At 36.1% G+C, this 27,463-nt stretch overlaps 2 protein-coding genes across 2 annotated transcripts in view; one reads left to right on the forward strand and one right to left on the reverse strand.

Annotated features, from left to right (window-relative positions):
• Positions 1 to 27,463, forward strand: part of luna — a 644,320-nt gene that overhangs the window by 89,576 nt on the left and 527,281 nt on the right. The gene's annotated exons all lie outside the window — the stretch shown is intronic.
• Positions 16,279 to 18,397, reverse strand: LOC138716460 (uncharacterized). The gene is made up of 2 exons (XM_069849573.1): positions 18,292 to 18,397; positions 16,279 to 17,835 (listed from the first exon to the last, which is right to left on the reverse strand). Exon 2 carries the CDS (start codon positions 17,830 to 17,832, stop codon positions 16,279 to 16,281), a length of 1,554 nt encoding a protein of 517 aa, XP_069705674.1. The 5' UTR covers positions 17,833 to 17,835; positions 18,292 to 18,397.

A 27,463-nucleotide genomic window follows, 5' to 3' on the forward strand; every position in this document is an offset into this window, starting at 1 on the left:
CTCGCACATTGTCATCACATATTTATTTTAGCTTTTGATTTTTATATTTGATATTGCTATTCCAGCCTGATGATGCCCCTGGAGGGCGAAAACTTTGCACTTGTAATAAAATAAATGTTACGTAAAATACATTTAAAATAGTTAAAATGTAACTTGTTTCGTATATTTCTTGTTAAGCCTTCAAGATTGATTACTGAAAATATTGACGTCATAAATATATATAGTAATTGGCTTATCTGAACATCAACAAGAATTGTTGACCTTGAGTTCGATTCTATCTGGTTGCACTGACTAACATAGGCCTATCTAGGCTTATAACTACCAAATGGTATGTTTCTGGACATAGGTTCCTATATGAAAGTTGTTTATAATTGTTTATAAATAATTGATTAAATGGCGATCTTACTCGTGTTAATTATGTAAGCATGTGCGGCTTACAGCTGTTTCGGTACTACTTGACACCATCCTCAGAGCCTTCTGTGTCTCGGCGCCATCTCACCTTTGCTGCCTGTTGTGTGGATGCGTTCGTGTGATGAAGAGTTTTGTCAAATAGTCAACATAATAGACAACATCATAAGGAAGACAAAACAAAAATTCAGCAAACACAAAAACACACAAAACACAAGACAAACACAAAAACACAAGAAATACATCACACTAACATACGAAAACAAAAACACACACAAGATCGCATCCTCATTCAGAAAACAGAAATACAACATAGCATACAGAACAGGAAACACACTATAAAGACATCTCAACACACAAACAACTCAAACAAATAAATACAACCACACAAGCGTATACAAACTTACATGCAATACTTGCGACAGTTTCTACATTGGACAGACAGGTAGATCATTCCAAACTCGATACAAAGAACACATTAAAGCAATAACTAGAGGACACAATACATCTACATATGCCGAACACATAACCAATGCTAACCACACATACAATAACATAAATACAGACATGGAAAATCCTACACATGCAACCCAAAAACCAAAAGCTCAACACACTAGAACAATATGAAATATACAGACACACTAAAACACACCCTAATCAAATTCTCAGCACACAGATCAATTTCAGAACACACAAACTATTTGACACAACTCTTCATCACACGAACGCACCCACACAACAGGCAGCGAAGTTGAATGGCGCCGAGACACAGAAGGCTCTGAGGATGGTGTCAAGTAGCACAGCTGTAAGCCGCACATGCTTACATAATTAACACGAGTAAGATCGCCATTTAATCAATTATCTATATTCAAGTGTTAAAAAGTAGTGTACGAAAGATTCAACATGGATTATAATTGTTTCCTCTATTATTAAGAGTTTTTTACATAGTCACTGAATTCCGGTATAAAAGAATACTTTTGATAATTGCATAATATATATGTGCACGTTTGTGTTTCTTTTGATATTTCAGAGCGAATAGTGACAAAGTTACTGAAAGAAGCTGGATGTTAAATTAATTTAGTAAAAACTGATGTAGTATACAGAAGATGATAACAAGATGTAGCCTATTTACAAAAAGCTTTATTATTCCCACGTAAGGAATACCATAAACTTGAAAAATCAAATAGATTAAATGAATGATAACTGAGAAAAATTGTGGACCAAGTAAGATTAGAAATCTTAGAAATCAGAAAACGGTGCAGTATTCTAGAAACTGGAGAAAGGATCGCGATAAGAATGTATATAAATAAAGTCTTATGTTGAAAAGTGAAATCAAGAGAATTGTAAGAACAACAAGATCAAAATTCTAGATAGGTAACACAGTTTGAAAAATTGTCACGCAGGATTGGGATGGTACAGTTCTGGCGTCAGCAGGCTAATTGTCTTGAAGGAAGAAAAAAATAATAAATAATTCCTTCAATATAAAAATCTTAAAAACTTAGAATAGGCCTATTGCCTGTAATTTAAAGTCGTCATTAATTACCAAAATGCATTGAAATTTTAATATGGTACCAAACTCTCTATTCACGGTAGATGCCAACTCAGTGCAGTCCCAGGGTTATGTGCTTCGCATAACTTTTGTCGTATACATCACATAAATTTAATTTCCTGAGAATTATAGTGATAATATGATGTAATAATTTTCCGATAAATCGCATTCCAATCTTCATCATTTCTGTTGATCACAAATTTTACTTGCAATCGCTTTGTCTCTTACATGAAAATTCATCACTTGTTATTGTGAACTCTTAAGACATTCTAGCGTGATAGTAGAGAAAAGGAAATAGGGGAGAAGAAGGCAATTTGACTCAAATTTTACGTTTCATTTTTTTCTGTACTTTGCATAGCATTTTATAAAATCCTCAAAGATGATCATTCGACATGGTTCTTTGGCTATGTGGATAGATATTTGAATTTCTATTTCACCACGATTTAAATTTGAAATTTAGTGTTATTTTGAAACGTGCAGATTAAGTCAACTTACCCCGCCCTGGAGGCAAGTTGACACAAGGTATGGGGTAAATTGGCTACATGTTAAATAAGAGAAAATTGCATATAAGATTAATTTTTTTTAAATTTAGAATTTATTTCTTTACACAGGCAAATGATTCAATATAATTAACACACATAAATATATAACCATGGAGTTAAACACTCAGATTAAAGAAGAACTGAATCCTAGAAAAACAAGGTAGAAAAATTAATTTTTTACTTCTAAATGACTTTGCGTATAACGTATTGTCTTATTAAAATAATTGAGATGGAGGTTATCCATACAAACTTTCTGTTTCCATCTGTAACGTTTTTATGTGCCATAATTTACACTCCAGACACTGTCACTTGGTACACATTCTGAGTAAGATTTAACACAATACAGGCAATATATCTCTCTGTCTTCTTCGTTACTTTTCCCTACTTGAATTATTCTTTGTCTTTCGACTGGTCTTAAGATTCATTTACTCACTACTAAAATCTCCTCTTGTATTTTTGTTGAACAAATTCGTTATTCTTTTTCGATTTTCTCTCCTCTAGTGCTTTCTTAACTTGACAGTCAGTAAGGCTGGTTCATAGTCGACACTTTCGATTAAAGTGTCCTTCGGAAGACGCAAAGTATCACTTTTCCGTTGCACAGTCAACACTTTGGTGCAAAGGAACACTTTGGGTGAAAGTGTACTTCCGACCACACTTTGAGCCGAAAGTGTTACTTTATAGAAAAAATGGCGGACGTCTTGGAAGTTGTCGAATTATTTATTAGAACGTGCGGAAGAGGTGGCGCAATAAGTGGGCAATGTACGAAAGTGCTTCATTATGGATAGGCCTAAAGACAATCCCGTGGAATTTTATAATGATATAGAATTTAAAAAAACGGTTCCGATTTGATAAAGAAACTGTTATTGAGATTGCTCATCTTTCGATGACCGGTTGACAAAAACGAATAATAGAGGTTTGCCAGTGCCTCCAATAATATAGTTATTCACTACATTAAAATTATATGCTACAGATATCTACAAGACATTAATATCTATAATATTATAGTTCAGGTATTTCTGTAGTAATATTCGTATATTTATAACCTCAATTCGATGAAGTGATATGTAGGTAGATAGGCATATGCCTAGATAACCTATTTTTTTATTACTGAAACGAATTTTTTAACTTACATAATATTAAACTAACTTCAATCTAATGTAGGCGTAACTATATTAAATTAGCATTGAGAGACCTCACGTGCCTACTTTCTAAGCAGATTCCATAAATATATTGGGTTTATGATTTTGATTTTTGCTGACTACCTGTATTTTGAGGTAAGATTTATCTTGATGTTGATATAATCATTACTGTTTTGATAATATACATTTTCATGCCGGTAAGCAATACATCTGATATGGCTACTTCTGCTGAGATACTGTCTCTAGTTCATGTGTAGTCATAACTTCACCATGAAGAGAGATCTCATACCATTAGGCCTATTTTGTTTTGCATTGTAGAAAAATTTGGCATTGAAAATATTCCTGAAGAGCAGGCAAATAATGGAAAGAAGAGAGAGAGAGAGAGATAATAGTAGTGGTGATGATGATGATGATGATAATAATAATAATAATAATAATAATAATAATAATAATAATATTAATAATAGCAGTAGTAATGTGTTTATTTTATTCTTTTGACTTCTATTCACTATTCACGATAAAGACAAAAATGAAAATAAAGGGAATAAAACGATATATCAATGAAGCAGATACGTATTAAACCTAACCTAATGATATAAATGAAAATATATATATATTTTTTTTTACACAAAAGTTAACCTATTCAGTCCAACTTAACCTAACTAGCTTATATAAACCAATAGAAGATATGTACAAAATCTAACCTAACTATATAAATCAGTGGAACGGATACATACAAAACCAACGTAACGATATAAATCAATGAAAAAGATATGCATAAAACCTAATCTAACTATATAAATCAATGGATCAGCTATGTACTGTACAAATCCTAACCTAATTTTACCAGTAGTATCACTACCTATTTAATAAAATATTATTTATCTGAACTGACTGAAAAAATCTAAACTATCGACAAAAAAACTAAAAACTGAAATAAAACAACTATAAATATATTATATTTTCTTTCTCGCGTGATCAATTAAGCTCCCAACTCAAATCACAAGCGTTATAATCTGTGGCTTACACATTAATTTGTTATTGTTTGTTCACTTGTTTTGAAAGGCATTGTGGGACTTCTGTTACCAACCTCATTGTAACTCTACACTTTGCTGGCGTAAAGTGCACTTCTTCAATCGTCTATGAACACCACTAATATGAAAGAGCCACTTTCGTCAAAAGTGTCACTTTGCAAAGTGGTGATATAAAGTGTCGACTATGAATACCAGCCTAAGTATCGCAGTAGACAATTTTCCCCTTATGTCCTCATCCGTAGCCTACCTACAATACCGAGTGAGAGCCTGGAATGGGAAATTAAATCCTTGGATACACTTCTGTTTTGTAACTTTACAACACTGACAGCTCATAGCATCATATTATCGGTAGAAGAAGGTGCTCTGTCAGTTCTTTTACGAGTATGTCCTCATTTTTTCATTTACTGCAATGAACATATATTTTTTTATACATTATTTTAATGTACCAAAGTACATATGATATTTCCATGCAGATATTCTGCGTCATCATACGATGAAAGAGTAATGGAACGGAGAAAAATTCTCTCCGGCGCCGGGATTTGAACCCGGGTTTTCAGCTCTACGTGCTGATGCTTTATCCATTAAGCCACACCGGATACAACCCCGGCGCCGGACAGAATCGTCTCAGATTAAGCTCCAACTCTTGGGTTCCCTCTAGTGGCCGCCCTCTGCACTACGTCATAGATGTCTATGAACGTGTGGCTTAATGGATGAAGCATCAGCACGTAGAGCTGAATACCCGGGTTCAAATCCCGGCGCCGGAGAGAATTTTTCTCCGTTCCATTACTCTTTCATCGTATGATGACGCAGAATATCTGCATGGAAATATCATATGTACTTTGGTACATTAAAATAATATATATGATATGCGTAAATCACTTCGTGATTTAAGACGGCGCTTATTCCGTCGGATCCCGGCCAACTAGTCACTCACAACGAGTGCACCTCAGCACATGTGTGGACTTCGGTCCTACGTTCATAGACATCTATGACGTAGTGCAGAGAGCGGCCACTAGAGGGAACCCAAGAGTTGGAGCTTAATCTGAGACGATTCTGTCCGGCGCCGGGGTTGTATCCGGTGTGGCTTAATGGATAAAGCATGAGCACGTAGAGCTGAAAACCCGGGTTCAAATCCCGGCGCCGGAGAGAATTTTTCTCCGTTCCATTACTCTTTCATCGTATGATGACGCAGAATATCTGCATGGAAATATCATATGTACTTTGGTACATTAAAATAATATATATGATATGCGTAAATCACTTCGTGATTTAAGACGGCGCTTATTCCGTCGGATCCCGGCCAACTAGTCACTCACAACGAGTGCACCTCAGCACATGTGTGGACTTCGGTCCTACGTTCATAGACATCTATGACGTAGTGCAGAGGGCGGCCACTAGAGGGAACCCAAGAGTTGGAGCTTAATCTAAGACGATTCTGTCCGGCGCCGGGGTTGTATCCGGTGTGGCTTAATGGATAAAGCATCAGCACGTAGAGCTGAAAACCCGGGTTCAAATCCCGGCGCCGGAGAGAATTTTTCTCCGTTCCATTACTCTTTCATCATATATTTTTTTATTTACAATCAATTAAATTGAACTTATATAATAACAAATTGTATGAATAAGTAAATTATGTATTGTATAATTTATGTAATCATTTAAAGTAACACAGCGGGGTAGGTTACGCACCGTGCTAATCTGCCCCGTAACAACTGTGCCAACTTGCCTCTTGTCTAGATATTTAATTTGGGTTATATATTACGAATTAGAATAATGAATGATCGAAAAGAAATTAACACGAAACAGAGCCAATTAAATGTATTTTCCAACGATGTAGACTATTTAAAATTCACCTAATATTACTTATATACCCTGTAAAAATATAATCACGAGATGGTGAAAATTAACTTATCTTGCTACAAAAACAACTTTATGGCTTCCTTCTTCTACGCTTCCGTGGAGCGTGCTTTATAAAGCACGGATCATATTGTCTGCGTGGTTCTGCAATCCATCGCATAACTACCGAAATAAAACTGGTGTGCCAACGTGCCTCTGTAGCCAACCTGCCTCCATCTCCCCTATTCTTGGAATACTTATTTCAAAATTATCTTAAGCAGCAAAAATTTCACTAGTCTCGCCGAGATCTACAGAATGCAAATCTGTGCCTACATATTTTAATATAGGAAATTGGAGAAATTATGCAATGATACAGGAAACAGGAATACCCTGATAATATCTATCACAGTAATACAATTTCACCTTCATTTGCTGGGGTGTGAACCTCGATTACTGGCATAGAATTATGGATTAGAAATTAGAGTGATGTCTTTGGAAACGGTACTAGAACCCAATATGCCGTGCTCGATATTCCACTTGGTCTGAACGGTATTTGAACTGATATCTCCAGTGACGAAAGTCGACGGTTTAACTGTTCGAATAACGGAGCACTTTACCCTAACATTCACACGTGTGAGTGTCCGAAACCGACCTTGACCTAAGGGAGAGAGATCCTCCAGTGTAAATCAGCCTTACTGAGAGGTAATGCTCTAAACATGTCATGTCTATCTCCCTGGAGTCTTCTCCAAATAATGAAGTTAGCAAACGAAGCTTGTATGTAAGCCATTACGGCGCTGGGACTTTACACTCCAGCTCAGACACTTTTCTTCTGCAGCTGCTACTAAAGTTAATTTAATAACGCCACAGCCTTGTACAATATATAATTATAGTGGCGAGAATCTTTCTTTTCTCTTTTATATCATGGGGAGGGCGCTCAAAGAATAAGACGTGCAAATACTTTGATAGCCGAGTGCTTTGTAAAGAGTGGTACGTCCTTTTAAGTGAATTATCTCAAGTTGGCAACCCTTTTTACCTCCCAGAATTGCAAGTTCGTCACATACAGTCTTTATTCGAATTTTAAAATTCTGTCTTCCTATATTACTCAGCTATATAAAACGAAATGAATTGATAAAATTGCCTAGACTAACCTTGTATTTTTTGTTACAGTATTGGGCCTATTACCAGAGACCGTAACTTTGGCAGAATGCCTTTTTAAATGTGTTAAATCTATCTTCATTTTGAAAGTAAATCTGTAGAATTATACCTGTGAGATTAAAACGTCACAGTTTAATGTTGCCCTTTTCTACCTTCTTTAATATAAATGCCTAATTTACAAAATAAATGTTTTTTTGCCTTTATTTGATTATTTATCTATTATTTATTAATTTATTATTAAAAATTGCCTACAGGTATATTTTAATTTGGCGGCTTAATAAAAGTGTTACACATTAAAATAATTTAATTTATTTCTATAACCGCTACAGTGAAAGTGACTTCACCGAATGTTTTAGTAGGTTATTTTACGACGCTTTATCAATAGCTTAGGTTATTTAGCGTCTGAATGAGACGATGGTGATAATGCTGGTGAAATGAGTCCGGGGTCCAACACCGAACGTTACCCAGCATTTGCTCATATTGGGTTGAGGGAAAACACCGGGAAAAACCTCAACCAGGTAACTTGCCCCGACCGGGAATCGAACCCGGGCCACCTGGTTTCGCGGCTAGACATGCTAACCGTTACTCCACAGGTGTGGACCCGAATGTATATTACTGTCTTTCAGTCATTTCATATTCTCTTTGCAACAGTGAGTGCTGCCGTGCAAAAATATATAACAGTAAGCGTTTTAATTATCGCTTGTGTTTATTTGACAAGGCAACAATGAGTGCGAGTCTAACGTTATTTTTAACGGTTATTTTTCTTTCAGTTTTCATTGCGACGTTGTTGTAGCTATAGTCCCGTCGCTCTAATTTCCGGCAGCCAATCACGTTGCAGGTTGGCTGCATTTAAACGTGTGCATCTTGTGATTCGCTGATGAAGATATTAAGCATTTCCTAAGGCTGGATAAATACATAAAATCTCCCGCCATTTTGGCTCTTTCGTTGGGGTTCGCAGAAAGCACACCAGGACGTTATTTGCCGCTCAATTATTTGCTGAATTACAGTGAGTTTGATTTATTATCATAGGAGCTACGACATGATAATGTTTAACGGTGTGGCAAATAGATCCCTCGTCTGGTAGCTCGGCAACGAAAGAACAAAAATGGCGAACGATAGCCTACTACTGGTGTCACGCCAGGAGAAGGCGGCTGAGGTACTTAGACGGGGCAGAGGGGAAACAGTCGCGCATGCGCACCGCGCTGTTCACTGCAATATTCCTGTTTCACAAATATCTACTGCACGTGTCTATGAATCTTTGCGACTTTGTGAAAATAATTGTGGGATTTTTACTGTAGTGTTTTATTAGTTTCAGCAAGACAATTGTTTTCAGTATACCACAAATCTTGTATTGCTTTAGTTATCCTTTGCTTTTCGTGTTAATAGTGTTGATAAAAATATTGTTAATAGAGTTTATGTTATTGTATACTGTTATTTAGGTTTATAGCAGTTTTTTGTTTATTGTAAATATGTCGACAAAGAGGAAACAAGGATTGACAATCTATAGCGAAGAAAGGAATATTATTAGAAGTGCAAAATAATTCTGTGATGAAGAAAAAGAAGAACAGTGCCTTTGCATTCCTCTTACAAAACCTACAGCAAAGGTAGAAAAGTACTCTAATCTATCCATAAGAACAATACAGCGTATAAGGAATGAGATGAAAGACTGCACAGAAGAAAGTGCGTTGTCGACACCTGAGGGAGAAAAAAAAAATTTAAACCTCCAGACTACCGAAACGCAAATGTAGATGACTTCGACGGGAGATTGACAAAAAAGATATAATTGAGAATTTTTATTTGAAAAAGAAAGAGGGCCACCGGCGTAACTCAGGAGGTAGCGCGTTTGCCTGCTGATCTGCAGTTGTGCTCGGGAGTGAGTTCGATTCCCGTTTGCGCTGACTACCTGGTTGGGTTTTTTCCGAGGTTTTCCCAAGCGGAAGGCGAATGTCAGGTAATCTATGGCGAATCCTTGGTTTCATTTCGCCAAATACCATCTCGCCATCATCAATTCAATCGACACTGAAGAAGCTAGTAGTTATTACAGTGTCGTTAATTAACAAGTAAAAAAAAATAGTACCAAGCTGCAACAAACGTCTACCCTTTTACAAGAGAAAATTGATTTGAAATGAAAGACAACATTAAGACGAATACTGAAGAAAAAGGATTTCAGGTGGAAGGAGTGTGCAGCAAAAAAAAAAAAAAAAAAAAATTGAGGAAAGCACTGTAAATTAGAATACGTGAAGATATCTACAGCAAATAAGAAAGCTTGGGAAAGTGGAAAAACCGATTTTGTATCTGGACGAAATGCGGCTAATAGATAGGCCTACCAATTTAACGTTTCTGAAGTTCTGGCACGATAAAAATGTTACGGGAGTTTTGACTACCGCAAATGTGTCCAGAATACTCATTGTTGTTCATCAGGATGGGGGCGGTGGGGCTAATGGCTTTGTTGAGAGATTCGAGTTAATATACACGGCTGGAACATAAACAGACGATTATCATGGACAGATCATACTCCAGAAATTTTGAAAAATGTGATAATGATAGTCATAGCGACAGCACCGAAGATGCGGCATCTTTTATGTCTGACTCCGTTCCCGTGTAGCCAAGTAAATGGACGAAGTTTTCAGGTCAGAGTGTAGTGTAAAGTTCCCCCGTCCCGCCTATCCCGCCTATCTACTCCTACTCGTAGCGCGAAGACAGTACCTACCTAGACTTTATAGAGCCTTCACTTCCTAAGACGTAAGCAAAGAGGAGGAGTCACGCCGGGAATAACAGCGTCGCGACTATAGCTAAATATTTCATATCGCAACATATGAGTACAAACAAACACAAAAATGCACTTTCCAAGGCTACTGGGAAGAAGATTTCTTTGCTTCCAACAGTAATTGCAACATCGAGTCGAAAATCTCAATTTGTATTCGATTTATATAAAGCTTTTCTTGCTGCCGAAATCCCTTTGTGGAAAGTGCAAGGTTGTGGGTTTAGTGCAAGGTTTTTAAATTGCCTTTTATTGCGTATTTTAGCTATTTATAATGCCTTTTTGCCTGCCTATTTTAGCTATTTATGATGCCTGCCTACTTTAATGATTCATAATGCGTAAACTTCCGGTCTTTGATTATTACGAAGCGTTAACATTATGTCTTATAGACCGGACGGAATTTACGGCAAAAATATATATTTTCTCCCTTGCCAAAGGTTACTACCATTTTCTCTGCCCTTTAAAATTCCTTCATAATTCACAATTATCGACTTCTTTCTGAACGAAAGATCGGATTAAAAATTGTGGAGGACCCGGAAGAAATGTTTGATTAAAAAAAATAATAACATATTGAGGATAGGCGCTAAGCACTCTGAGGCAAAATCTATTTCTGTACTGGCACCATATCATTAGCCGTATTTCTGATTTAGCCTATTAGCGACAGGTTTAAATGCCTGAAAACCGGGCTCAAATCCTGATGAGATTATGCTACAATTTTTTTGTTCACTTAGGTTTCTTCTTCTGTTCTTTATACGCAATTCACATTTTTTTTTCTCTCGGAGGAGAGCTCGTAGGCAAGCACCGCAGCACTAGGTTTATTGTGCAATTTTTTTTTTTATAACTGGGATGATTTTTGAAGTTATTTTAGGATCGCTATTCAAGCACGTGATTCACTGTATGGTGCCATCTTTTCGATTCAGCCACAGCATCCAGTTTCGACTGGAGACATACCTCCGCCTTCCTGTGATGTGATCTATGGCATCTATTCGAAATTCATGTGCTTCAATCTGCTGCATTCTTAACCAGCCGTCGATTCCACGACTCACCAAAGCGCTACACTCTCGCGGTCACCCGCAGTCGGCTTACTAAAGCCCTTGCGAATTCTCTGGGATAAAATAATAATAATAATAATAATAATAATAATAATGATAATAAAAATAATAATAGTAATAATAATAATTTATTTAATCTGGCAGAGCTAAGGCCAGTAGGCCTTCTCTTCCGCCCAGCCAGACACTAATTCTAATTGAATACAATTGCTTACATAGTTATTACATTAATATCTAAACCATAAAACAACATGAAAGTAAATAATGAAAGTTGGATAAGTAATGTTAGTGTGACAATAATAAGCGTTGGTAAGAAATAGTTTTAATAATAATAATAATAATAATAATAATAATAATAGCAATAATAATAATAATAATAATTATTATTATTATTATTATTATTAATAATAATGAGATAATTTAGATATTTATCTGTGATATATATATATATATAACCATTAAACATTGAGAAACCTGAAACAGCTATTATTGTTAACAAGAATTGTTAGAAAAATATTTCGTTAGTCTATTCTTAAATTGGTTTGATGTCTGACAGTCCCTGACATTACTTACTTACTTTACTCGGTAGGGAATTCCAAAGCCGAGGAACAGCCACAGTGAAAGAAGATGAATATGAGGATGTTCGGTGGGAGGGAATGGATAATATTGAGGAGTGTTATGATCGTGGGTCTAGGTTATGATGGGTGGATAAATTTTGAAAACGAGACGCAAGATAGACAGGAGTGCAGTAATGCAATATGTGAAAGAGAAGGGAAAGACAGTGGATTTTCCTACGATCTTCTAGACGGAGCCAGGACAACATTTCGAGGGATGGTGTTACGTGATCAGCCTGGCGAATATTGCACACGAAACGAACGCACATATTATGAACACGTTGTAGTCTCTGCGCCGAAGTAATGCTTAGCTCAGTAAGCAGAATATCACAGTAATCGAAGTAGGGCATGACGAGTGTTTGTACTAACATTTTTTTTTCATGGAAAAGGGTGGAAAATTCTTCAATCGCCTAACGAGTGGATTAATGATAATACTTTTTTGCAGGTTTCTATAACTTGAATGTTCCAATTTGAACTTTTATCCATATAAATACCTAGATTCCTTACTGATTCACTGAACGGAATTTCGGTGCCGTATATTTTAATCGGGGACAAATTTGGTATGGTAATAATGCTTAACAAACGTGAATGGCCCACAATGATTGACTGTGATTTTTCTGGATTTAGTTTAAGTCGGAATTTCCATGTCCATGTCCAGATTGATATGTGTAGCTCTCGCAGACAGATGCCACTTAAACACCTCTAGGCGAATCCCGAGTTACTGTAACTGGCGTTCTATATTGTATATTCTACGAGTATTTGAAATACCGACACAGGCAGAAGCAATTTGTATAAACGGAGGTGGTAGGTACTTGTGTCAGGTTTCCTCGAGGCACTCTTCCTCCCTACCGTTATTCTACAATTCTTTTATAATTGTTAATAATTAGCGACGTGTTTGCGTGCGTTATGGTGAAGTGCATCAATCTCGGCTGATATAATCACCGGATCAAATTTCCACTTAACCCATGGTTAAGCATATTTTACTGTGCATCGACCATGGTTAGGACTTGAACAGAATGTTAATTATGGTAATCTCTAACCTATCATATTCGAGCTGTTAAGAGAGATAAACAGTGATTAGTAATGAAGTAAAATGGCAGCCAGATCCGCAGTTGATGATTTCGAAGACGAATTATTATTGTATTTGGATTACTTCGATCGGGATGATTTGAGCGTATAGTGTTAGTGGACAGAAAGAATCTTTTCGAGGAATCCAGCACACAAGGTTTCAGTAGAAGCCCACCGTGGCATTTCTGCCACAACAGATGACGAATCACTTGGAACATGCCACAAACAGAAACAATCCAATTTCTCCTATGAACTGGCTCACTCCATCATTACGTTACGCAAAGACAATCAGTGCAGATCAATCAATCACGATGTGAAGAATGTAATAGCATCGTTGACCCGATGTATGTCTCTTTTCCTGTGTCGAACGAAGAGAGATTATGAATGAATTCTACATTATTACAATTTCCTGAAGTATTTGGGATCTTGTCTACGCACATTTCTTTTAATGTGATTATTATCCATGTCTTTTTTTAAATTCAGTATTCTCCACTGCAATAATGCAATACTACACACATTTGTGGCTACACTATTTTTACATTCTGTCTGAACTTTAGAAACTAATAGTTAACTATTTGTAACAATAGTAGTGCTTTGACTATTTACAATATATACAAGAATATAAAGTCAGCTGACTGAATAGAGTCTATGAATTACTTATAATGATTTTAACATTATCTAACTTGAATACTAATACTAGTAGTAATACTAATACTAATTTTAACTAGAGTAGTATTTTCACTATTTACAATAGTAATAGTTTTACTTTTTGGCGGAAAAACCTAGTATGATGCATATAATAATTCAAATAATGGACTTAAATTAATAAAAAAATGGTTTGAGATAAATTATCTCTCTATCAACGAAAATAAAACTATGATTATTCCTTTCGTATTATCCGAAAAATGTAACAAACCTCCTACATCTATATTAGGGGAGAGTGTCGGGTAGTATCGGACATCGGGTAGTATCGGACAGTGCGTTTCTTTCATCTACCACCATATGGTAGTACCTGAATGACATGGTTACGTTTCTCTATGCGACATCACAGAAACGTAACCATGTCAATCAGGTACTACCATATGGTGGTAGATGAAAGAAACTCACTGTCCGATATTACCCGATGTCCGATACTACCCGACTCTACCATAAGTATTAAATTACATAATTCTGATTGTTGTCTTATATAGTGTAAATGTCCGATTATTAAGGAGTCCTCTGAAGTTAAATATTTAGGCATAATTTTCTACAATCACTTAAAATGGAACCAACATTAATTACATTTGTAATAAATTACGTAAAATAATATATTATTTTGTTTTATTGAGGAGTTATTTGTCAATAAGTTTATTACGCACAATATACTTAACTTTATTTCAATCGGTAATTATGTATGTAATTATAGGATGGGGTAGCTTATTTAAATCCAATTTTAATCCACTTTATTTATTACAGAAGAATATAATTGTAATATGTCTCCATAAACCTATTGATTTTCCATCTCAAAAATTATTTTTAGACTTTAATGTTCTTAACATAAGACAAATTTATTATATTGTATTAATAAAATTCATACTTAAAAATCGAAATGATTTTGAATTGTATTCTCATAGTTATGAAACAAAAGGTATGACTTCTTTAAGATTGTTTGAACCAAAATGCAACACTGCTACAGTATTTAATCATAGTAGTAATTTAGGCCCAAGAATATATAACAAATTTATGTTTAAATATCCTAATATTGTCAATTCTAATAGTTCTAGTATTAAATTAAAAAAGTTATGTATGGATTTTATAAAAATTGAAAAACTGTAAATTTAAATTTATATATTCTTATTGTGTAGCAGACATAAAACAAATTGTATTATATACTTATTAATTTCAATTCAGGAATCCGCCCCTGAGCACGAGCTCTACTCTTTCAGGAGTGAGCTAAAGTTTTTTCCTAAACATAAAATTTACTCTGTCACACGTTAAAAGTGTTAAAATTGTTAAAAAAGGTATTTACCTTCGTCAGACGGCCCGTTTCGACGCTATTTGTCGTCGTCTTCAGTGTCTCTTGAACCACTGCTGATTTTGGCTCTGCGATGTGCAGTTGTCGATGGTAGGGGTGGGGGTGTGTTGCTCCTATGGTGGGGGTTGGTTGTCTGTATGCTATGACGTACTATGACGTCAAACAATGTGTGCGTATTGAACTGTAGTTGCGTATTAAGTATATATTGTGGGTGTGCTATTGTATTCTTATATATTTCGTATTGTTCTAGGATGTTTAACTGTGAACTTTTTGGTGTGATGTGTAAAATTTCCATATCTGTTTCTATATTATTGTAGTCATGATTATTGTCGATAATGTGATCTGCATAATTTGATGTAATGTAAGGTTTGATCTGTATATATTGTATCTTATGTTACAATTATTAGCAAAATAAATAAATAAATAAATAAATAAATAAATAAATAAATAAATAAATAAATAAATTACACTGCTGTGAAGCCTATTGACTGAATAAAGTTTATGAATTGCTTATAATTACTATAATATATCTAACTTGAATACTAATACTAATACTAATTTTAAGTACAGTAGTATTTTCACTATTTACAATATTTACACTTATTACACAATATTTTATATTTTACATCCATGCCTTATCACTTTCCTTTACGGATATTTCTTTGAGTTTTTTTTTTTACTTGTTTATATCTAGTAGGGGAAGACCGCCTGTATTGGACCACCTAACTTTTAAACGCTCTTATGCACGTAAAAATAATTTTTTGTACATAATTTTAATTGAGTACAATTCTTTCTTCCATTACAAACATGTAACAAAGCTAACATTTCTTAATATGTGTTACAAGAGTAGAAAAATGTATTTTACTATACTATTGCAAAAGTCCAATTTAGGGATATATAGTCTTAATTTGGACCACCATGTGATTAAATTGAACCATATGGAAAGAACATAAATAAATCTGCACATTATTACACTAAAGACCTAAACATACCAATTTACGTATCTTTGATGTACTAAGTTTAGTTACAGTCTTTACAGTAGTAAATTTTTTTGGACGGTCGCACTTTGGCACAGTCTGTATGGACCCACTGTTTGCATTTCATGCAGCGAATCATATCTCTGGCTCCACTTGAATTGCAGAGTTTGCAGTACCATGTTGCTTCTTCTTCTTCTTCTCTTCTTCTTCTGAGACTACATTAAGCTTTTTTACTTTTTTTAGCTTCTGAACATTTTGTTTCTGCTGAAGAGTTTCCTTGTAACGAGAACTTGTCAGAACAGCAGCAGATGTTGAAGCGATTCTCCTCTTTCTATCCCCTTTAGGGAGAGGTGAGATGTCTTTAACATACGTGAAGTGTCCTGTTTTGGGTGAGTGTCCAGGAGTCAAATTACTTTCCGGAACCGATTGCTCGTTGTCTCTTTGAGGGTCTTCGGCGTCTTCAGTTGGATGCTGCATGCTGGAGACTTCTTCTGATGCTGCGAAGTCACTGACGTTGAAGACATCTGGATCAACTGGCCAAATTCCACACTTCTTGAAACTGTTCATGGCAACTTCTATGCTTGAAGATCTCCCATATGCCTTGCAAAAGAGTTGGCTAATCTGGAATTGTGTAATGGTCATACCAGGGTGAGTGCGCATCGACTTATCGCATTCTTGGTTGAAATATGTCGATAAAGGTTTGAAGAAGCCAACGTCCAGAGGCTGGAGTCTATGTGTGGTATGTGCTGGGATTGACACCATTATCACACCACTCTTCCTGGCTAATTCAATGGCCTCTAGATTTTTTGTGTGGGTGGAATGACCATCCATTATCAACAAAACTTTCCTGTCGTTTTTTGGTTGAACGTAATCAATAAAAAATTTCAGCCATTCCACAAACACTTTAGATGTAATCCAGCCACTTTCGGTACAAGCAAATTTGGTACCTGGAGGAGCGCCTTCAGAAAGTTCCTGCTTAAATCGCAGCCTCTTGAAAATTAACATCGGTGGAATATACATTCCTAATGCACTCATACAGCACACGCACGTGGTATTTGTTCCTCTCTCTCCACTTGTTATTCCTCCAATCTGGTGTTTTCCTTTAATTCCTAGGACCTCCTGCGGTTTCTGGACCGTTGACAGACCAGTTTCGTCCATATTGAATATTGTGGTTGCATCAAAATGGTTGCTGTCAACAACAGCTGCAAGAACTTTAAAAAATGATGCGACACGTTCTCTATTGAATCCCTGAGCCCTTGCTATGGAAGTAGCTTCAGGCTGCCGCAGTGAGATTTCTGGATGACGCGACATAAATCCGTAATACCACTTATCTCCTGCCATTTTCTTGTCTTTATTAAAACGATGTGGTATGTTATTAGCTTCCGCAATCTGGTACGCTAGACGTCTTAAGTCGTTTCTTGTCAATCCGAAAAACCTTTCTTCTAGAAGAAGTACATGCTTGGCCAATTCGTCCTCTAGTGCTTTCGGAAGGTCTAAGGTTCTACCAAAAGCCTGAATGTGGTGAATAGCATTCACGTTAGTGCCATCCAATCTTCTCTTCAGTGTAGCTTTTGGTACGTTGTACGTTTTCGCAGCAGCATTCAGCCCTTGATCTCCATTTCTATATGATATTATTGCCCTCTCCATCATTCCTTCTTCCCATGCTCCATACTTTCCGCGTTTGGACATGTCCTGAAACCCATAATTTATATTACGGATATTGTGTTACGCGTGTCGGTAATACAAATAAATAAAAAGCAAATGCCGTTAGAAATTTTATATTAAATAGTTTGATTCGGATTCATGTAGATCTAATTTCACGTTTTTTTCAGCCATTAGATATGCATATTAAGTAGATACCTAATTTTAATTAAGTGAACAAGAATATGGTAGAATTTTAGCTAACTAAATTATCAGATCTGCAATTATAAGTATTAATTGGAGCTTAAGTAGAAAAACAATTTAGTTACTTAAATTTGAGTTTTCCTAAATTGGACCACTTGCACAACACTGGTCCAATATAGGCTAAGCAAATCCGCCATTTTACATTCTAACCCATGCAACACATACAATACCTATTGAATTTAAATGACTTACTACCATCGAAAAGAGTATAAACTGACATTTAAATTGAGAATAAATACTTACCGATTAGTTGAATCTACTCTGCTGTAGCACACTAGCCAGTCAGTCCCAAAATAACATAAAACGAACTACAATATAACTTTTCCACTCTGCACAGCGAAGCTTCACCTTGGAACTGCAAGCTTCCGGCTAGTAACTAAAAGGAAGTAATGGTACAGATATTTGCAACCAGATGGCACACCAATGCAATAGTGACGGCTCTGGGAGAAAAGTCCAATTTAGGAATTGGTCCAATATAGGAGATCTTCTCCTAATAGGCCTAGTATATTACCATGCAAGTTGGGAAGTGCTTTTTACAAAATTGAGGAAAAGTTTGAAAAACGAGCAGAGCAAGTTTTTCAGTTTCCGAGATTTTGTAATGCATTTCACAAACGTGTATTGTACAACATTTTTTGCAGGATCATATTTTTTAAATTATTGCCAATCTATATATATAATTTGCACTGGTAATGGAAATTACGGGAAAACGACTGAACGGATTTTAATAAATGGCCCCTCATTTTGAAGCCTGGAATCCAAAGTTTTTCGGAAAAGTAGTAGTTTTCAGTGAAATGTCAATTTTCCTACATAATTTTCCTATTTTCCAAAATCCATCTGTTGTCAGTTTTGAGAACTAATTTTGTCGAATCACGGCCGACTTGATTGAATTTCAGAACAAAACACACACTACAATAAACAATAGGCTATTACACGAAGGCCATGACCTGCAGGATTGCCGACATATTTAGAGCTCAATTCAATTTGTTATTAAAAACTGATTCTGCAGTGTATAATTTTCTGAGTATAGCTGTGTATTGGATATTCAAATCTACGAAACTTGAGGTGGTTTGATGACATTATTATCATTAGAAATTAAATATTATTATAGTTAATATCGTGAGGCATCTATTTTTCATTAATTGTACATAATATTGATGACATGAAAGTGAAACGTTTTGAGGTTATGTATGTAAATGTAGAGAATATCATAATTTAGATCTTCATTTCTATAATTTACTGAGTGGCTGCTATATATAACTACAAAACTTAAGTAAGATAATAATATTGTTATTAAGAATCAAATATTTTTATACTTATTAAACCAGTGGGGTTGGGTCTTTTTCATATACTTAATGGCGGTGTAGTGTAGATATTGATATGTGTCATTGTCTTCAGTATTGGCTCGACAAAGCGCAAAAATTACAGTTCCTAAGGAAAGATCAAAAGGTATTACTTACTGATAAAATAAGAGGCCTAGAAAATTTTGTAGTCTCCAGATCATTTCAGCAAGATCTCTTAGTAGGATAAAATGATTTTACGCTCTACATTTCAAGTTCTACATGCAGCAGCTATACGAAAATGCTGTTGTTCGAAAGCTTAGCAAACCTGACATTTTTTTAACTTTTGCCTACAATCCACAATGACCTGAAATAGCTACTGCTATCGTCCTGGCATTGATACTTGCGTTTTTGCGTTGAAACTCAAAAACTGAAGTTGGATAGGTTCAAGAGAAAGTATTTGGCCTAAAAAAATCCATTCAGAGGGAGTATGTTTCATTATTATGGAAGCAAATAACTATCAAAAGACAAGTATTCTTCATTGAAAATAAATCTGAAAATTTTTTATTTGAACGTCTAACGAACTTAGTTTGCAGCAGCATTTGCTGCACAAGCCACTAGTATAATATATTTTCCATTGAACATTTAGAGCAGTATTATTCCAAAGCGTTCACAAAACTGTACTGTAATGGTAACTAAGTAATAATAATTGGACTGTAATGGTTCTATTTCAGTATAGTTTTATGTTATGAAGAATTCTTTCTCTAGCAACAAGTTTCTGTGGGGGAATTCTAACTTTCAAGGTCTAACAACAATAGCTGTGACTAGGCCTACAACAGAAAACACGATCGTGCAAAAAGAAACGTTAGTACATCAGATTTGAACTGGGAAAGTTTATTTTTTGTATTTCATTTTTTATATTGTAAGATTTTAACCTACAACCGTCAAAAGATGAAGGAATACAACCCGAAAACATAACACCAAACGGCAGACCCTACCTAAAAAAATGCAACTCGAAAGTATTGGAAACATTCGTTTCGATTCAGAACGGAGTAAGAGCAGTCGTTTTTAGACATCGACTCATATTTGCAGCGTTATGGATGCTTTCCTTATGTCACTTTATAGAAACACTGGTTGTATGCACTTAAGACGAGCCCGTTGGGTGTCATACGGCCGATGGGCTGGTACACCTCATTCGCATTCATCCGAAAATTCGGAGAACACAATAGGCCACTGTTGAGTCGACGTGCTGAAGGGTCATCCCTAACCCTTGCCACCCAATACTAGACTACTACTACAATAATAAGCCCTTTCTGTACACCAAGGCACGCGACGTCGTGTCCCTGTGTAGAAACTGAGAATCCACTATCTGGTTATAAATATAGCGACCCGTCCCGCGCCACCGTAGCTGGGTGGTTTAAGGCGTAATTCCTTGGATTAGCTCTATAGTGAGAGCTAGTTCGAGCTCTCATGGGTGAAGAAATATGTTAATGAAATTTCCTCCTGTGTTTGGGACCAGTGCCCGCTTACCAACATGATTTTGATTTGGTGAACTAGGGTAACTAAGGGTAAATGAGGTCAAAAGTAACAAATCCTTAATTTTATTGTTAATTTCATAATATATTGCACTCATAACATATCATTAGTTACTGCCATATGTAAGTAATACTTCCCCAAAAATGTTTCTTTTTTACTCTAAACTATTTATCTGTACATGAACTGAAATATTTCACTGCAGTGACCCTTTTTACCCTTCTATATCAGGATATGTGAGGTCAGTGTTTAGGGGACATCGGATCACATTTTTTTCCCTCTATATACCTGCACGCAACGTTAAAGTCAATATTAAATTGATTTGACACTTTGCACATTCCACAAACAAACACTGTTTTCTTTTCTGCGCCAACATATTTTTCATGGTACCATTATTCTGATTTGCCTTAGCACTGAATCCATTCTTCTAATTTTGCTGAGCGATGGTCACTGTACCTTATGCCGCAAAAGCCACACATCGTGTCATTTTATTTCCGAAATTCAGCAAGAAAATCGGAACCTGCCATTCGGGTTCCTTTAGAAAAATTGTTTATAGGCTATTATTTGACTCCGCAAAATCAAAAGCAACATGACGAACTATGTTGCAGTCTAACCCAAAACCACATGCATACTTTTTCAAAATTCTAGAAAAAAAATCATTTTCTTGTTCTGGAGAAAACGCAGTTTGACGGCCTTTATTTTTCAAAGGGTTGTCCTGGCCACTTTGAAGACGTCGTTGCAGACATGAATGAGGAACTCCAAACAACTCAGCAGCATGACGTTGGCTTCTTCCCTCACGAAATGCTTCTGCATGTTCTCAGTCCACAAATTTGACGTTTTCCTCTTATATTTATCCATTCTCTTATATTTATCCATCTGTCACAAAGAAATGAAAATAGACACTTAATTTGAGTGGACTGATTTTAAACATATTGACCCTACTTGACCGATATTACTGACCCTATTTAACCCAAATTTAGAACTTTTTTACTGAATACTGATTCGACGAAGGCGTTAATAGCCATAATCTCTTCTAAAATGTTTAAACTTAATATTGAAAGTTAATCGCACAGATTCTCTGCAATAATCGTTGTAAAATAGTAAAGAAACGTTAAAGCATTATTTAAAATGTATAAAATATTCTTAACTCAGCTTTATATTCTCTCTGTTCTTTTGTCAACACAAAGAATACTCACACCAGCTAGCATCAATGGCACTCAACGTGTACAGGAAGTTCTCTTCCTGACCAGTAGATGGTAGCACTTGCTTGAACTGGTATGGAGGCCGGGTTTTGAAATTGACCCGATTTAACATCTGACCCAATTTAGACTGTTACCCTATAGTCGCTAGCGAAATCTGGTTACGAGATGATTCCGAATATACGCCATAAGAGTACCTGACATTCGCCTTATAGCTGGGGAAAAACTCGAAATTAAACCAAACCAGGTAACCACCCCAAATGGTATTCGAACCCAGCTCTCGGAGAACGAGTTGCGCTTGCTAGCTCTGGGCCTAGGATCACACTGGTGGCATGGTATCTCCTAAGAAATGCACCTTATTGTCTCCTCTGTTATTACTGGAATGGCGGCAGGGTTGCCAGATTTTAGATATACCAAAGAGGCACATCTTTTCTTTATTATATACAACACTTACGTTTTGTTTTAAAAAAGAAAGGATTAAAAATTATCCGTCTACATGCTGTTGAAGTGACTAATATGAATCCCAAAACTGCAATTTTAATAAGAGTTTATAAGGGAATTCGGGGGAATATGGGCACGTGGGGAATATGGGCAATATTAAGTTTTCATGTCAAAACTCTTGCAAAGAATTATGTTTCTTCGCTAATAACGGTTAGTATAAAGTGAGAGTATCGTAATGGTTGCTGTACGATGCGCGCTATGCAGTACTGTCTCGTATTGTTGTTAAAACAGCCATCTAAATCGTGAGTATTGACTTCCAAGTATACTAAAATTTCACAATACTTATTTTAGATATGTTATATGCAGGAGATTACACATGAACTTTAGAAAATAGTTTAAATCTAATAGTATACATACGAAATACACATCTTTAACTGCCGTTTTATTGCGTCAGAAGTTGTTTTCTGAATAGTTTACGGTAGTGCCAACTGTTCAAAGTAAACCCTACATGTCGGGGTAATATGGGCGCTAATGTTCGGGGGAATATGGGCAAGCATTACAGTTCATGAAAATTACTCTTCAATCTTGATGAAAATGGCCTACAAATGATTACAAGAGCGAAAGATGTCATTGCACCCAAAGCACACAAAGTGGTGCATTGCATTTGCTCTAAAGAAAAGGGAAAAACCATTACCATTGTGGCCTGCTTCAATGCAGCAGGGAACTACTTTTCTCCAAGTATCATTATAAATCGAGTGAGGACAATAATGACTGAAAGAAGAGCTGCCTGGTGTCAGTAAGTTGTACTCCAACAAGCAGTCTGCCTACATTAATGGAGATACGAGGTATAATCATTAAATTCCGAGACCTGTCCCATAAGTGGAAATAAAACTACCTCATTTAAATATGGCTGCCATCACCTTCAAGGTAGTCCGCTTGAGCAGCTATATACTGATCCTAGCGTGTCTGCCGTTTTTGGAATGCCTCCTGGAAGTCGCGTTCTTGAAGCCTGGCAAGCACCTTCTGCGATTCGCGTTGGATCTCCTCCACAGTGCTAAAACGGTGATCCTTTAGCTTGAATTTCATCTTCGGAAAAAAAAAAGTCGCAGGTGGCCAAATCTGGTGAATACTGGGGTGAGGAACGACGACCATCTCATTAAGAGTGCAAGACTGGAGTGTTGCGAGAGCTCTGTGAGCTGGAGCAGTGTCGTCATGGAGCATCCATTTGTTCTTTGTCCAGAGCTGTAGTCATTCATATTCAAAATGTATGTGAGGATCATTATGCACAATTTGTCGAATTTTTTCGACATTTTCGCTGTGTTGCACGTGCGTGGTCGACCTGGCATCTCGTCGTCCTTCAGCGATGTTTTGCCATTTCTGAAGCACGAGTGCCACTCGAAACATCTCGCCTGAATCACTGCTTCATTCCCGTAGGCTTGCTTCAACATTCCATGGGTTACGGTTGCCGATTTCCCAAAGAATTTGACGTTGGCTCTCTGCTTCAATTCCGAGTCCATCGCATTTCGCAAGTGCGCGGATGCACGTGCTAACAAAACCTTGTGTAACATAGGTTTCAATGAAGAGAGCGCTTCGAAACTTCGTATCACGTCTTTTCAAGGTCTTCTAATGTCACTGGTGCGCACGCGTGTTAATCACGTGATCCCTTCGCCCACAGCAGACAAAATCTCGGAATTTAATGATCACACCTCGTATATTTTTTCTCAATAATCAAGAACTTCGTTGCTTATTTCAACATCAGTAAGCATGCACCTGCAATTTTGATAGTAGATGCACGTGATTCACATAGTTGTAATCCTGACACTCTTAACTTTGCAGTAGAAAATGGATTATGTATGTTTTGTCTTCCTCCACACACCACAGCCTAGCTTCAATCAGTAGATAGTGGTCTGTTTGGTCTTCTGAAGAAAGCTTACAACAGTAGTGCTACAGCTTTCTTCAGGCAACATAGGAGACATTTTACGAAGGTCGAGTTTGCTTCCATTGTCAAAGAAGCATGGAACAGATGTGTCAATGTATGTCTGCTGTAAATGTCTTCCGAGCTTGAGGCCCTTTTTCACTGCACATGAGTGTCATTCCTGATTATGCTTTACATTGGCACTGCAGCATCAGGTGACAAACCTACAATTCATACAATTCCTTCAACTGATTCAAATGTATTAGAATCTCCAAACGTCATTCTTCGCCAAAGAGTCGCATCATCTGCCAAAGGCGTTACGCAATAACCATCACAAATTGCATATACAATATATAATATAGTTAATACAGTTATATTTTCAAGTATTTTAAGTGTTTTTCACTTCTTTCAGTTGAATATGATTCACATCATTAATGCCCATTTTACCCCCACACTCGGGGGAATATGGGCAAAACACATTAACTTGCATTTTCCAGTTTTACTTGTATACAATTAGGAGTAAGCAGTTAGGATTGTTATATAATATAGCTAAATAGTTAAGAAACATATCCCAGCTGTAAAATTATTTATTAGAGAAACCCGAGACATATTGCACCTGAAATAGTACTAAGGTGCCCATATTTCCCCGACTCCCTTATTGTAGGTAAAGGTTTCCAAGTACAAAACAATATTTATCTGGCTAACTTACAGCAAAATAAAAATTGTTTTGTACTAGTACATCACGTTTCTCTCTCAATTTTCTGGAGAGCTTGTGGCAATAATATGTCATGCCAAATTATTAACTTAATGACTTAATAATAGTTCTGCCTCATAGATTTTCAAAGCTGTTTATTATAGATTGTAAAGAACAAATTCCAAAAGATGGCATCACATGCACAAAATACATTAAATTTTAATGTTTATTAATTGATTACAATGTCATAAAATTTATCGATATTTAAATTCATATTTATTTTCTGACTTACCATATCAGTGCTCCAAACCCACCATTTGAAATACAGTATATATTTTCGGAGTTTATATTATAGATATTTATCACTGGACTTCAGTATTTTCAACAAACTTTTTTCCATTTTCTATACCAAGCATTTCTGATGTATGTCTCTTTTTAAATGTTTAGAAATATCATATTCACCACTGCCTTCGGTGTCACAAACCTTACACTTGCCAAAATATTCGCTTTTTGCTATGTGCAAACTCACATTGTTAAGAAAATTAATTTAAATTTAATGTAATTATTTAGACCTAGAAGAAAACAATTACTATGTAATACAAGTGTTGTTAATTTTCTGAAGGAGGGACTTTTTGCGTCCCGCCTCGAATCGAAGCGGGACTCGGGATTTTTATATGAAAATTGAGACATGTCCTGCCAAATCGGGATATCTGGCAACCCTGAATGGCGGTAAGAATCAGTGGCGGCTCCTGCTTATTTCTTAAGAGGAGGAAAGAAGTTAACAGCTCAAAATGATACCTTCTTGAATGAAACATGCTACAAATTAGCCTACATGCATACATATAAGACCAGGTAGTGTTGGGGTTGGCCTTCCCTTCTGTATAGCAATAATCTGTTCTTGTAAACTGAGTTTCCTAAATTTTACAAAATATATTATTATGTTTTCACTTCCATTCATTATTGAATAATTGCACAAATTAACAATTACAAGGAAATTCACAACCTCTCAGCATTTCTCGCGCACACTACAGCATCACACATGTTGGAAGAGACTATAGCTACTAACACGTAATCGGAACCGTTTTACGGATATGGGAATGGGAAATAATCTGAGGAAAGCGAGAACACTGCACCCAACCACGTGGTCTGTGTCGCCACATGTACATTTTACAAGATCAGTATCACATGCTTTTGAAGAATGTCAGGTCTTATGGCTGTTGCCCTGTCTAGTAGACAATGAATGGAAGTGAATTTCAGGGGCCAAAAGACCTGCGATACTAACGTAGAACTAACTACTTCCTCTTTGTTTTATATAAACCTAACTTTATCCTTGAAAGATACAAACCATGAATAGTAACCTTTATAAAATGCAATGAATAATATTTATTTATAATTAAAAAAAAAGTTTATATGGTATCTTTCATAGCTTTGCGTTAAAACTGTTTTTATTGTGTCTCCTCCTAGACGTGTTATAGTCTGGTTGAATGCAAAATCGTTAGATGGCAGCGGTAGCGAGCTTGCTGCATGACTAGTCGGTTTCTATTTCCCGCCCATGCGCTGATTCAGAGGAGGATCTCCTCCCTCTCCGTTCATTTACTTGCTTTAAAACTCTGCTTCTTTCTCTGGCCGCTAGTGCGCTGTTGTCTATGTGTGTTCAGAGTCCGTGGATATCCAGAGAACCGCAATCGTTTGAGCCGGCAAATGCCGACAAATCCGCCATTGTTAGTCCAGCGCGCGCTATGCAGTATGCAGTTGTATAGGGAAAGAATGTAATTTAAGTGCGAAAAAATGCAATGCTGCTGCGTTCAGAACTGTTCACAGTGAACTGAAAAAAAGCGCACATTTGTTTTCTCTGTGACAAGGTGGAAGAAATATGGAAAAAGGAAAGAAGTGACTATAAATATAAAAAGGAACGATCCACTACCTAAGCGAGCATACATTGTGAGATTAATGAATGACTGTATTTTGATTTTTTTTTTTTTTTTCAAAATTTGGGGCCCAAAATATTTTTATAAAACTAATCTAGAATTTAAGTTGTTTCAGCAATGATATTTCGACATAAAACAAATGAAAATCACTTACCAATTAGGATCAGTGTCAAATTTTTACCATCTTCTCCCTTTCAAATCAAGCATTTCTGAATTTAATCCTATTTGCTATTTGCAAGAATGACATAATATATTTGTGAAGTTCTGAATTCATTCTTGAGACAAGATTGTATTGTTTGGCTCGATTGGAAAATGCAGAGACCGTAGAAACGAGAAACCCTATTAAGGTTAGACTGATGTGAAATTTAAATTTTCTAAACTATTCTAGGTAGATCTCTGAAATTTTGTACTTTTAATTTGTAATTTTA

The sequence above is a fragment of the Periplaneta americana genome, chromosome 16 (assembly GCF_040183065.1).
Source record: "Periplaneta americana isolate PAMFEO1 chromosome 16, P.americana_PAMFEO1_priV1, whole genome shotgun sequence".
NCBI classification, from domain to species: Eukaryota; Metazoa; Arthropoda; class Insecta; order Blattodea; family Blattidae; genus Periplaneta; species Periplaneta americana.